This window comes from Aegilops tauschii, chromosome 4 (assembly GCF_002575655.3).
Source record: "Aegilops tauschii subsp. strangulata cultivar AL8/78 chromosome 4, Aet v6.0, whole genome shotgun sequence".
Classification (NCBI taxonomy): domain Eukaryota; kingdom Viridiplantae; phylum Streptophyta; class Magnoliopsida; order Poales; family Poaceae; genus Aegilops; species Aegilops tauschii.
This window is the reverse complement of record NC_053038.3, coordinates 2876914-2889572: the sequence shown is the minus strand read 5'-3', so window position 1 is coordinate 2889572 and position 12659 is coordinate 2876914. Positions and strand designations below refer to the sequence as shown.

The window sequence follows — 12659 nt, the reverse complement described above, 5'->3', positions numbered from 1 at the left end:
CATATTAAAGTGTATTATGAAAGCATGTACAATAATACTCATCAATTTAGATCCGCGTCATTTTGGTTTGTAGGTCATGGTATAACATTACACCTCTAACCTCACCGACGGAAGGCTGTGATTTAAACTTGATCACGTAATAACAGAATAAGCTGGCCCGTGTTGTTGTAACTTAGTTGAGTTATGTTGTTGTGACTTGTGAATGTGATAATATGCTTGTTGTGACTTATGATTGTGCTCATCTCAAATTTTGTTTGACACAAAAACAATGTTTTGTTGCTCGTCGAACAATTGAGAAATAATAGGGTTATGTGCCATCAAAGAAAAGCGCACTCGCATAAGCATAGCGAAAAAGAAAAGAAAAAGAAAAGGACATATAAATTATGAGTCCATACACTCCATTCATGGCATTGAATGAACTGCTTATATGTTTGCAGTCCATCCAGTTTTCGCATGTACACGACGAATTTAGATGAAACTTGCATCAAAATAGAAAGTTCACGTGAAGTCTTAGTATTCAACACTGCCCATTGTAACGTCCATGTAGATAACTAAAAGTTATGGAAGCTTGAGTTAAGATCTTCCTCTGGTTGTTAAACTGGGGATTAGGCTCTCTCTTTTTGTGAATAAACTGGGGATTAGTCTTGACTAGAGACAAACTTGCACATCAAAACTGAGAGGAGAGCAAGTGTCGCGTCTTTACACGCATGATGAGTCGGTTAATCACCTATTTCTTGTGTGTGTGTGTGTGCGCGCGCGGGCGCGCGGGCGTGCGTGCGTGCGTGTGTGTGTGTGTGTGTGTGTGTGTGTGTGTGTGTGTGTGTGTGTGTGTGTGTGTGTGGATAATATATCCAGGATTAACTATTTATCAGTTGCATTGAGCAATAAATGTTTTTAATGGTATTATGTACCGAAGTGTCAACTTCAACAATCATCTAAATTGTCCATGCACACACTTTGTATACTGTAAACCAAGTGCAACAAATTCAAATACCTTTCACATATATAAATATCCCCCCTTAGAAACCATCACAATTATTTTGGTTCTTCGGATACTTGAAATAGCTTATTCGACGAAGTACTTGTAAATTACGTTCCTCACAACAAGATAAGCCACGGCTCTAAGTCACAAGTTCACAAGTCACAGCAACAATGTTGCTGCGAAGCCAGCCAGCAGCGCGAAGCACGCTGGTGCGCGTGCCACACCACCATTCTTAGGCGTTGGCGGTGTATTTGGAGAGGGAGCAGGAGCAAGCGGCGCCAGGTCCTGCTCGAGCGCATCCACGGTGGTCTGATCGACGTGAAGCGACTTCTCGAGGACGGCGTCAGGGATGCCGGACTCAAAGAGGACAGTCGGGAGCGAGACGGTGCCGGGGCTGGCACTGCCGAAGGCTGAGAAGGCACGTGCCACGTGGTCGCCACCGTTGAACTGGAAGTGCACCATGCCCTTGGGGAACACGAACATGTCACCCGTATGCAGCGTCTGCGCGTACAGCTCACCTTTCGTCTCGTCGATGAGGCCCACCAGCAGCGGGCCCTGCACCACATAAAGCAACTCCGACGCCCTGCCGGCCACCATCGCAATCATGGAAGAAGAAGCACATGCATGACATGAGCACAAACCTGTATATACTGAGGATGAATCATGATCAACTACAAAGAGTGTAAAGTTTTTTTTACCTTGGGTGGACGTGCGGCGGGTTGACGGTGCCTGGGCCAAAGATGAGGGCAGCATAGGAGACGGACTGGCCGAGCAGCGCCGGGAACTCGGTGGCGGTGGCCTTTGTCACCGTGAACTTGGCTGGGTCGGCGGAGTTGCCAGCGAAGAGGCCCGTGTAGGTGAAGAACGTGCTGTTGAGGAGCGACGCATTGGTGCCGGGCGGCAGGATGAAGTCTGTGAGGATGTCCGGGTCGCCGGCGAGGGCAAGAAAGGGCACAGCAAGGAGGACGACGAGGGCAAGACACGACGACACCATTTTCACGTAGTAGTAAGGTTGTGTGAAGGGTGGAGGACTGGAGGTGGCCGGCCTGAGGCTGTGATTATTTGTAGGAGGCTGTAGCCTTAGCCTGTAGGGGCCAAACAAATTGGCTTGCCGTTGCTATCGTTGTTTCCTAAGTTTGATGCCCTTGTGACAGTTCATGGTTGAGACATGATTATAAATCCATTGCTAGTTCATCGTTGTAGCCTGTAGGAGGCTGTAGCCTGTAAAGGACGACACTGGTAGCTAGCTGGAACAAATTGGCTTGCCATTGCCATCGTCGTTTCCTAAGTTTCACAGGTGATGTACACGTTTGTGCTCATGTCATGTATGTGCTACATTACATACTTGCAGGGTATTTGGTGGACAGATCATATTTATCAAGTTGAGGCTGCAAAGTTCGTATCAGAATGAGAACAAAAAGATTCTGAGTCGCATGCTGGTATATCCACATATATGCTTGGAGACACCAAGAGCTGCATGGAATTGGCCAGTTAATTCTTCCTCAGATGTGTGTCAAATAGCACTAGCTGGCACCAGCTTGCTGTTGTACAATGTTCATGCATGGCCCTTGGTTTATCCGACCTTCATCACCTCACTGGCTAGATTGCCTCTTGTGTATAAATAACACAACAGGTAGCTCAACATCTTCACCACAACTCACAACCACCGCGTTCACCAATCAGCCTCTTGTCACCACAAGATCATTAGCTTACTTGCGGCTATACTCAACTTCAATGGCGTCCATCAACTCCTACTCCTTGGTGCTGGTGGTGGTTGCATTGGTCACGGCACCACATGCCATGGTGGCCGGCGACCCGGACATCCTCACCGACTTTGTCGTCCCTGACAACTTCTATGGGATAGCACCGATGAACATCACCGGCGACTTCTTCACCTACACCGGCTTTCGCGCCACCATGAACATGACCATGCCGATGCCGATGCCAGGGGTGCAGAACTTCACTGTGACCAAGGCCAGCATGACCGAGTTCCCGGCACTCAACGGGCAGAGTGTGTCCTACGCCATGCTCAAGTTCCCCTCCGAATCCATCAACCCACCCCATACCCACCCTCGTGCAGCAGAGCTACTGCTCGTCCTTCACGGTGCGCTCTCCGTTGGCTTCGTCGACACGGCTGGCAAACTCTACACTCAGGACCTAGCCGCCGGCGACATGTTCATATTCCCCAAGGGTCTGGTGCACTATCAGTCCAACCCAGGGCAAAGTCCAGCAGTTGCACTCTCGGCCTTCGGTAGCGCCGCCGCGGGCACCGTGTCTGTTCCAGTTACCGTGTTTGGTACTGGCGTCGATGATGCGGTGCTCGCCAAGTCCTTCAAGACTGACCTTCCCACCGTGCAAAAGCTCAAGGCGGCACTTACTCCGCCACCGAAGAAATGATTCGTCGGTGCATTGCTGCCGCCATGAATAATAAGGCCATCGAGCTAGTGAATGATGGTGGAGTGAACCTGGTGTTCTTGTGAGTTTCAAGTCGTGTAATAAGATGCGCATGTTGTGACATGTGAGTTGTTATGGTGACTCATGTCAAACTTCATTTGATTTGGGTGTTAAGATTATGCCATCAAATATACTTGTGTCTGTTATGCAACTCTGTTTTTTTATTTCCATGGTTACAAGTAAACTCTATTATGTTACTTTCAATGTTACATACTATGTTAATCGTTATTGTACAAGTGAGTAGTGTTGTGCTTCTGTTTTAATATTATTTTTGCTCCCACTACACCTATACGGACTGACTACGCCATGCCATACGGCGATGTGGCTCTTGACGTGTCGCCAACTTGTGCTTTGGAGTTTTATTGCTCGCCAAAATAACATGCACAAGCTGTTTTGTGAGTTTGTGTGTGTGTGTGTGTGTGTGTGTGTGTGTGTGTGTGTGTGTGTGCACGCGTGTGTGCATGTGCGTGTGCGTGTGTGTGTGTGTGTGTGTGTGTGCGCGTGTGTGTGTGTGTGTGTGTGGATGAGCTTCTCCGAGTTATATTTGGAATGTGGCAGCTTGTTTTGACCAACACTCAACTTTTTGCTCTGTCCATGGAGCGATGAATCTCGTTTATTTAACTGTTTGCAGTTGACAACCAAGCCACAACTTCTATTAAGGACTAGTATGAAGGTTTTCAGTAGTGTCCATTCTGGTTCTACATGTTCTGCATCCGCTTTGACCACTCTTCGAGCTGATTTAGACACACTCACACTCTAGGAGTGGGCTTCATCTTATCCATATATACACTTAATTCAAGCTCATTTCACGAGAAATTTTCTCATGTGCATAATAATATAGCGATGGATGCACATTGTTCTATACAAATCACACTTATTATTACAAGTCATAACATAAGACAAGTGTCCCTCTCTGTCTTCCTTACACCATTTTGGGGAGAATCCTATCATTCTAAATAAAACTATGGAACTTAGTAGATGGCCGCTCAAAATGAAATGGTTCCGTGCTGTTTTAACATAACTGACACCACAAAAACATCCAAATATAAATCTAACTAAAGATTAGCTACAATCTTGATATGGATATAACTAAGAACAAATTTCAATGTCAGATGAGTCTTGCATTCACTACACCAAGACATATCGTAGCTAAAAACTGCTGAATCGCCCCTCTGGCTAATGCCTCTCCCTTAGCTCTAATCGCCAAGTTCATCGCCACAATTTGACAGCAAAGTTCACTTAATAAGTTCACTGCTACAAATTTGACATGCCAAACTTTCATCATGCACATAATTGTACACTTTTGTGAGGTCTGAATTGTTTAAAACATGTATCATATGCCAAACTGAAACTGTGTATCATACAGCATTGGTACCTTCAAAATGGTATACAAACTCACCAGACACAACCTAATCAAAATCGCAAACATATATGTAACTCAAAGAGTCAAGATCACAAGTTTCAAACATCAACACACACAAACCGTTCGATCCAAATCAAGACGACATTGCAAACACATATATTCAACAACATTTCACCACCAATTTGCTCCTACCATGTGGATGCAGTACTTGGTTATCTGCATTGCCTGGCAGGTCGGTTATTTCAACAAGCAAAAAAATCCAAAACACACACAACGACGGTTGGCACATCGGTCTTGAACGGACAGACTTATTTCTTGGGTGGCGGAGTGAGCGCCGCCTTGAGCTTCTGCACAGTGGGCACGTCAGTCTTGAATGACTTGGCGAGCACAACATCGTCCACTTCGGTGCCGAACACGGTGACGGGCACGGACACGGTCCCCGCGGCGGCGCTGCCGAACGCGGAGAGCGCCATCGCGGGCCGAGACCCCTGGTTGGACTGGTAGTGCACCAGGCCCTTGGGGAACACAAACATGTTGCCAGCGACAAGGTCCTTGGTGTAGAGCTTGCCGGCGGTGTCAATGAAGCCAACAGAGAGCGTGCCCTCGAGGAGGAAGAGCAGCTCGGCAGCCCGGGGGTGGGTGTGCGTCGGGTTCACGGTGCCCGGCGGGAACCTGAGCTTGGCGTACGAGACGCTCTGCCCGTTGAGAGCCGGGAATTCTGCCATGGAGGCCTTGGACAGCGTGAAGGTCGCCGTCGGCAGTGGCACGGGGCGGAAGCTGGTGTAGGTGAAGTAGTCGCCGGTGATGTTGATGGGAATGCCGATCAGCGATGTGGGCACGACGAAATCAGTGAGGATGTCCGGGTCGCCGGCCACAGCGGCCAGCGGTGCTGACACCAGGGCAATGGCCACCAGCACCATGGAGTAGAAGTTCATGGACGCCGTTAGAGCAGAGCTTGAAGCTTTTGCTAGGTGAATGCCTGTAGCCGTGGTGATGGAGGATATGATTGATAAGCTGCCATTTATAGGCAGCCAGGTTTCCATTTCTTGGAAAGGAATTGGAGGAACCGAGGAGCTGATGTCTTGTTCTTCTGTCCCTTGTGAGTGACGAACACAAGGTGTTGCATAGATAGTAACCATTTGCTGGCTAAGATTAAGACCAGGAGAGTGGTTTCTCAACTCCCGGGTGTCCCTACACCAGTGATGTTTCTGCTCCTCGGGTGCATCAAAACTGCAAGGAATTCACTGGTTTTTTGGCGAAGTTAGCATCATGAACGATCACAGATGGTTGTGGATTGGGGATTGAAGAGGGGAACGAATCGTGAGCTAGGCCTAGGGGGACAAATAGGAGTACTAATAAGACTTAGGACCAAATTCCATTTTGAACAACAACGATCAACCTATCAGCCTTGCATACGGAATAAACATTACAAACGAAAATGCAATACCTAGCTTCTAAGAAAACGCCTGGGTGCATTCCTGTTACAAAAATACATTCACTCAAAGGAACATAATTGGTGTAATGTTATGTTTGAGGCGGTGTTGAGTGAGCAACATGCGATATTGACTCTTTCCTATGTTCACCATACCTAAGAACTTGCCATCAATGTCGAGACGCAGCACATATTTTGAATTAAACCTGATCAGCAGCTCATGCTCGATGAGGACAACCATATCATTGAACCATTGCACTGTTGAATGAAGTGGTGTTTTCATTTTCTTTTTGAAAGAAGTTAAATAAAGTTGCCGTGATGCCTCCACTGTTGACACATCAATCTGATACTTGAAAGACCATATTTCAGCGTCATAATCCAGCATCACCCAAACATCCATAGCAGTGAAACGAGGAGTCGAGCTGCCCAAAAAAGCCAGTGTCTCCTTCATTTTGAATAACCTCCTATTAGAGTACGGCTGGGCAGGACCATGCATCCACCGGAATGACTCAACTTCTGTGTCAAACACAATAATGTCTCTCCTGTCTCCCGTAATTTCATTGGTGGAATAAGGACACCAATGCAGGCTGCCATGGTGGTCTATTGGTGGTGGACAATGAGGCAAATAACGCAACCCATTCAGTAGCATATGTTCCACGGAAGAATGTCCCACACAACGTCTTGATGTAGTTGGTATTCTGACTATGACGTGCCTCGGCTCGGCGGATCCCACTGTGAGGACATATAAGCTGAATATATGTGACCGTGAGACCCAGAGCACCCTGTATTCTCCAGTAGGATGGTGCCGGTAGAAACCAATTACGTTGTTGCCGGCTTTCCCAACTTGAGGCTGTGGTAGGACAGCATGCATGCGGATGAGCGGGTTGCAAATGTAGAATCAAGATCTCCGGTAGATGATGAGGAAGCCATCACATGCGGCTTGGATGCTATTCTCTAAATGTTGTTTGGCACCCGGAAGACATGGCCAGATTTCTTGACTGGAAGCTTTGGTGCCCACATCGTGGAAGACGGCGAAAGTGGCTGGCCGCCCCTGCCCATTGATTATGGGGAGTGACCGCTGCGAGCGGTGGTGTTCAAGCATAAATTCACTCGTGGAGGTGGCATCACACCAGGATGTTCTGACGGCACGACAACGACCAACGTCCTTGGGTGTTAGCCGGACGAGTATCTTGTCGATGAGCTCCCCAGGCAAATCCTCGAGGAGTGTTGCCCCTCTTTTGTCCGGCATGGTGCTACGTTGAGTCAAGGGTCAACTGAACAAAGCAAAAAAAAAGATTTACTGAATGTCTTGGGTGACTAACTTAAATAAAGAACACAAGTAAGAAAAACTAGTTATGGAAGACGAAACTGGTTTACCTTAGAAGATGAATATGAAGAGTAGGCGAGGTTCCAGCGATGGCGACAAACAGGGTCCGCAACATGGGTGTGTTTTGTCGCGCCTAGCCATCCATACATGGATATTCAGCGTCAATAGCAGATGTAGAGAAAAATTAAGAAACACACACACACACAGAGAGGGGGGAGAGAGAACGACAACTAGTTTGCACGGTGAATAAGCTGCTCACCTTTGTTGTTGAAGATGCCACTCCGGCATGCTTCCGAGGTATTAAAGTGAGCAGCCGAGAAGATCTCGGCGTAAAGCGGGGTAGAACGTTGGCTGATCGCGGTCGTGGGGGGTTTCAACCCTTACCGGGTCTCGAATTGGATGCCATTGCTTAAGGTACGGAGGGGAGCAAGCTCGATCTGAGACCAAGGAGGTAGGACAACACAAGCGGCGGTTGCGAACTTGTTTTGGATGTGAGGATAGGGGCCGAGCATGAGCAGAGGCTAGGTCTCATGGTGTGTTCAAATAGCATGTCTTCAAGACTGATTTTGGTAAGTCTTAATCACTTGCTTGTTTAGGTAATCTTCATCACTTGCCTGAAAACTACAGAATTTAATATTACCCATTATTTCTAATTCACATTATTGGCTTCCTTTTATTCTTACCTCGTCGCTCGCACCTCATGTTTCCTTCCCTATCCACATTGGCCGGTCAAGACTAGCCAACTCGCTACCCCACAACCTTTCTGCCTCGACCTGCCCCAACCATGACAAAAAATTCTAGCCTTAGTCCCTCCACCATCCCTCTATCCCCCAAAAGGGCAAAAGAGAACCGAAAGATTACGATGAAATTGCAGGAGGGATTGTATAAATCCAATTAAGTTAGTCAATACTTGGGAACTATCGTTCTATTGGGCTGGCCCATGGCCATATTTTTGCTATGGTGGTTTCCATATTTTGGTGTATGTTCTTTAGTAGTACTGGCCTAATTAGATGTGTCGGTTGTATCTAACTAATCACTTTTAATTCCCCCGGTACCCCCTTGAATCCATCCCTGCCTGGTTTGTCATCGGTGCTGGGCATTCCTCATGTGGTCAAATATTAATGGAGAAGTTACTTTTGACGGGACTAAATCCCTGCCCGTCAGGGTTGACATTGTTACTAATGTGGTCTCATGCTACTCATGTTATTAGTGGAGAATCCGGACTCCCTGGGAACGCCTTTGCTCTATTGATTTGAAAAATCCCCCATTACTCTTGGTTGCATTTATTTTATTCTTGCATCTTTTATTTACTTGTTGTCACCATTCACCCACAATATTTCAACCTCTGTGTTCACTTTGCTTCAGACCTTCATTAACTAGCAGGCACTTTGTAATAATTCACTACAAGAAATAAGGACCATTTCTTGTGCTCCCTATGGGATCGATACTCTTACTTTCAAAAGGCTACAACTAAACCATGTAAAAAGCCTCACCTGTATGTCTTCCCATGTCCAATCCACTCACTGGCACCTCACAATCCCCTCTCCCTCGCCTCTGATGGCATGCAAGTGCACATGGTTTAGTTGTGCTCTTTTCTAAGTAAGAGTATTGATCCCACGGGGAGCACACGGGAATTGGACTTTGTCTCTTGTAGAAAATTATGGGAATTGTGCCAGCCAATTAGTTGTAGATGAAAATCAAAATGATGGTGAAAGATAGCAAGCATCATATGAATGGCAGTGACAAAAATGGACGATGGATCAGAGTAATGCACATAGGAATCCTTTAGGGTCCAATATTACAAATGAATTGAGATGTATGGCAACAAATATGATGATGGATATGGTCGATGTCGGCGTCGGCGTCTCCTTGTAGGAGATGTTGGCAATGGTGAAGTCCTCCTTGCCGATTCCCCCTCCTAATGCCTTCTGGAAGCTAGGGTTCTTAGTTCTGGAGAAGTTTTTGGTGGCTATGGGTGTCTCCTCCACAATCCGATTGCATGGGGAAGAAATATTGAACCAGGCGTTACATCTTGCTACTTAATTCATTGGTGAACGTGCCACAAATCCATGCAATAGACTATTCATTTTTCAACCGAAAAAATATAAATGGGTCCTCCATTCTTATCAAAAATATTTGAATGTTATCTTTCACCTTTTTCTTGGGAAGTATGTTTATTTTCCCATATCACACTCGTTCATCTTCATGTGACATGTAAGCTAACATACTTCTTTGTTTGGGATTTGGTTTGCAAAATTATTTTATCACTTTTTATTCAAGAGGTTTTCTCCTCTCTTGCTACTTGCTCTTGTATAATCATTTTGCTCTGACTTATGTCTCAAAACATTTCCATTAATGTATTTGAAAATTTGAGTAAACTATCCCATATAGTTGTTTCTCCTTCTCTAAACAATTAACACCAAAAATAGTCATCGACATGGTGAAAATGCCCTCATTCATGCTTCTTCATCATCTCATATGTTTTTCAAAACAGTGTAATGCCACTACGCATCGAGAATATACATTACTCATTGGAAGAGAATCTTCGCTCATTCAAAAGGGACTTGACTGTTCATCTTTATTTGGCAAAATAGGGCAAGCTAGTATCAACTTGTAGAAAACTAAATGCGAGAAAGTAAATATGCAAGGTACTCTCAGATTTCCCCCAAGCTTACAATCAAGTCGGCGGGATCCTTGTAGCTAGTTTTTCTTGGGCCTACCCCGGTGCCTCCTTGCCGGTCTCCTCATCGAGTTCCTTGTCATCTCCCCAGTCGCATGCAATGGCAATGCACTTGAAGCGGGATGCCATGCTTACAATTGCCTTCTGATGTTCAGAGGCCACCATCATGAGAAATTCAGTTTCTACAACAAGCTTGGAGGTGACCTCAAGTAGGAGATCTATCTTATAGAAGAGACCATCGATCCTTGACTCAAGGTCTTCTCTCATCATCCAGTAAGAGTCTATGCTCTCAACAATTGTATCGACGCATGCCCTCGAGACTTCTTCAAGTTCCTTGATCTTTTCCTTTATTTCATCAAGGGTTGGTGCTTCCTTTTCGCACTGACGTGGTTCAAATCTCAGAGGAAATAGAGGAATAGATCCTTGGATGTCAAATTGATAAGGATTCTGGGGATACTCATCTTGCTTGTTCACCTCTTTTTCTGCCTTTTCCTTCTTTCCATTTTTCTGCCCTTCTTTCTCCTCCTCGGGCATCCCCTCCTCGTCCCATCCCTTTGAGATCTTCTCTTTCAGGTTACAAAAAGGGATAATCTTGGTTGAGGAAGATCTCTTCCCATTGGTCATGGCAGCGGACGGTGGTGGAGAGGTGGCATGTGGCAAAGGCTAGGGATTAGATTAGTAATGAGCCAAGGGACATGAGAGATGTGCTTATATAAAGGTTAGAAACCCTAATGTTCCTGAGATCAATCTTGAAGAAAAAGTTAGAAAGAAAATCATAAAAGAATAAGGAAAATGAGGCGAAGGACACCTATTGGTACAATCCTTCACCGTGTGATTTTTCTAAAAAAAACATTACTAACACCAACTAACATAAACATCAAAGTTGTGAACGGTCGAAAACAGATGTCATATGCCAAACTGAAACTATGTACCATCCAGACTTGGTGCCCTCAAAATGGAACACCAAAGTCACCAGACACAGTGAGGTTCAACAAAATACAAAACTGCACACATATGTGAGAGCATCTCTAGCGGATCCGCTAAAATCTCATACTGCAAAATTGTTTTAGGGTTCCCCCGAAAACTTATTTGTGGTACCGTGCATGCTCCGGTGGAACATATCCTGTAAAAATCAGTACTGCATATTTAAAAACATCTTCATGCTAGAAAATAGTTCATCACACAAACATAGTGCATACATAGGAAATACAAACTTCGAGCTACAAAATAAGAGCTAAATCGACCGTCACTCGTCGATGTTGAGGTAGAACTTGACTGTGAAATTGCGGAATGCGTGGGCGAGGGCGTGCTCCTCCTTGGCGGCAGCGAGACGATCGGCGGCACTTCTTCTTCGGCCGCATATGCGCGCTCCACGGTGATGAGCTCCGCATCGGCCTCCCGACACCTCTTGAAGTGTGGATAGAGGTTGGCGTCGAGCTTGTGGAAGCTGGCCCAAGGGCTCCGCCCGCCGCTCCGGGAGAGCTGGCTGCTGTCGCGAGCTTGCTTCTAGCGATATGGGTCCACTGCGCCACTGGAGCTGCTGACCTCCGTGTCGTGGCGTGCCTTCTTGTGCGGAGACGACCCGCCACGGATTGCCGGCCATCCGCCAGCCATCAAGATGGGAAAAAGAAGAGGCGACGAGGGCTGAATTTCTCGCCGGAGTATGTGAGAGCTAGTGGCGGAGGGGATCCGGAAGGCTAACCCTAAACCCCCCCCCCCCCCCCCCAGGGTGTCGTGTATATAGCGGTTGTGCGGTGGAATATCCAGGTCACCCTAAAAATATTTACGGGCCGGCTGATATGCGGTATCTCTTCGGGGCAAAAAATGCCCAAACCCACATATCGGCGGTGCTTTTTGTGGAGAGGTGCTCTAAGTAAAGAGTCGAGATCATGAGCTCCAAAGATCAACACACAAACGTCTGATTCAAATCAAGACCACATTGCAAACATACACTATAATTCAAGCTCATTTTACCAGCAATTTTCTCATGCATGTGCATTATAACATAGCGATGGATGCACATTCTTCTGTACAAATCAAAACTTATTAGTTCCTCCGTTCACAAATATAAGATGTTTTGGATATTTTAATATGGACTACATACAGACTGAAATAAATGAACAAACACACAAAAACATGCCTATATACATTCGATTCTGAAAAACTTAGGACATCTTACATTTCGTATCATATGAATTAAGCTCTTATAGACGAGGGTCCCTCTTTGCTTTCTGTACACCACTTCGGGGAGAATACTTTCATTCCGAATGTCCCTATGGAGACTCTGTAGATGGCCTCTCCAAATAAAATGGTTCCATCTTGTTTTAACACTCTGACACCAATGAAACATCCAAATATAAATGTAACTAAAGATTAGCTAAGTTCTGGTATGGATAGAACTAAGAACAAATTTCAATGTCA

The 12659-nt window shown here is 46.0% G+C and overlaps 3 protein-coding genes and 1 pseudogene across 3 annotated transcripts; 1 reads left to right on the top strand and 3 right to left on the bottom strand.

Moving 5' to 3' along the window:
* Positions 1–1141: 1141 nt before the first annotated feature.
* LOC109774338 (germin-like protein 9-1) lies at positions 1142–1976 on the bottom strand. Its single transcript, XM_020333057.1, has 2 exons — positions 1681–1976; positions 1142–1565 (listed from the first exon to the last, which is right to left on the bottom strand). Exons 1-2 carry the CDS (start codon positions 1974–1976, stop codon positions 1142–1144), a joined length of 720 nt encoding a protein of 239 aa, XP_020188646.1.
* Positions 1977–2627: 651 nt separating this feature from the next.
* On the top strand, positions 2628–3379 carry LOC109774355 (germin-like protein 9-3). Its single transcript, XM_020333072.2, has one exon. The coding sequence runs from the start codon at positions 2717–2719 to the stop codon at positions 3377–3379; it is 663 nt and encodes a 220-aa protein (XP_020188661.1). The 5' UTR covers positions 2628–2716.
* Positions 3380–4840: 1461 nt separating this feature from the next.
* Positions 4841–5719, bottom strand: LOC109774339 (germin-like protein 9-3). Its single transcript, XM_020333058.3, has one exon. It carries the CDS (start codon positions 5717–5719, stop codon positions 5108–5110), a length of 612 nt encoding a protein of 203 aa, XP_020188647.2. The 3' UTR covers positions 4841–5107.
* A 514-nt stretch (positions 5720–6233) lies between these two features.
* LOC109774340 (F-box protein At5g18160-like) lies at positions 6234–7480 on the bottom strand (annotated as a pseudogene).
* Positions 7481–12659: the final 5179 nt, after the last annotated feature.

Coding starts and splice junctions, on each gene's coding strand:
- LOC109774338 (XM_020333057.1), bottom strand. CDS start 1,976: ATGGTGTCGTCGTGTCTTGCCCTCGTCGTCCTCCTTGCTGTGCCCTTT. Junction 1,566..1,680: donor CCGCCGCACGTCCACCCAAG/GTAAAAAAAACT, acceptor GGTGGCCGGCAG/GGCGTCGGAGTTGCTTTATG.
- LOC109774355 (XM_020333072.2), top strand. CDS start 2,717: ATGGCGTCCATCAACTCCTACTCCTTGGTGCTGGTGGTGGTTGCATTG.
- LOC109774339 (XM_020333058.3), bottom strand. CDS start 5,719: ATGGTGCTGGTGGCCATTGCCCTGGTGTCAGCACCGCTGGCCGCTGTG.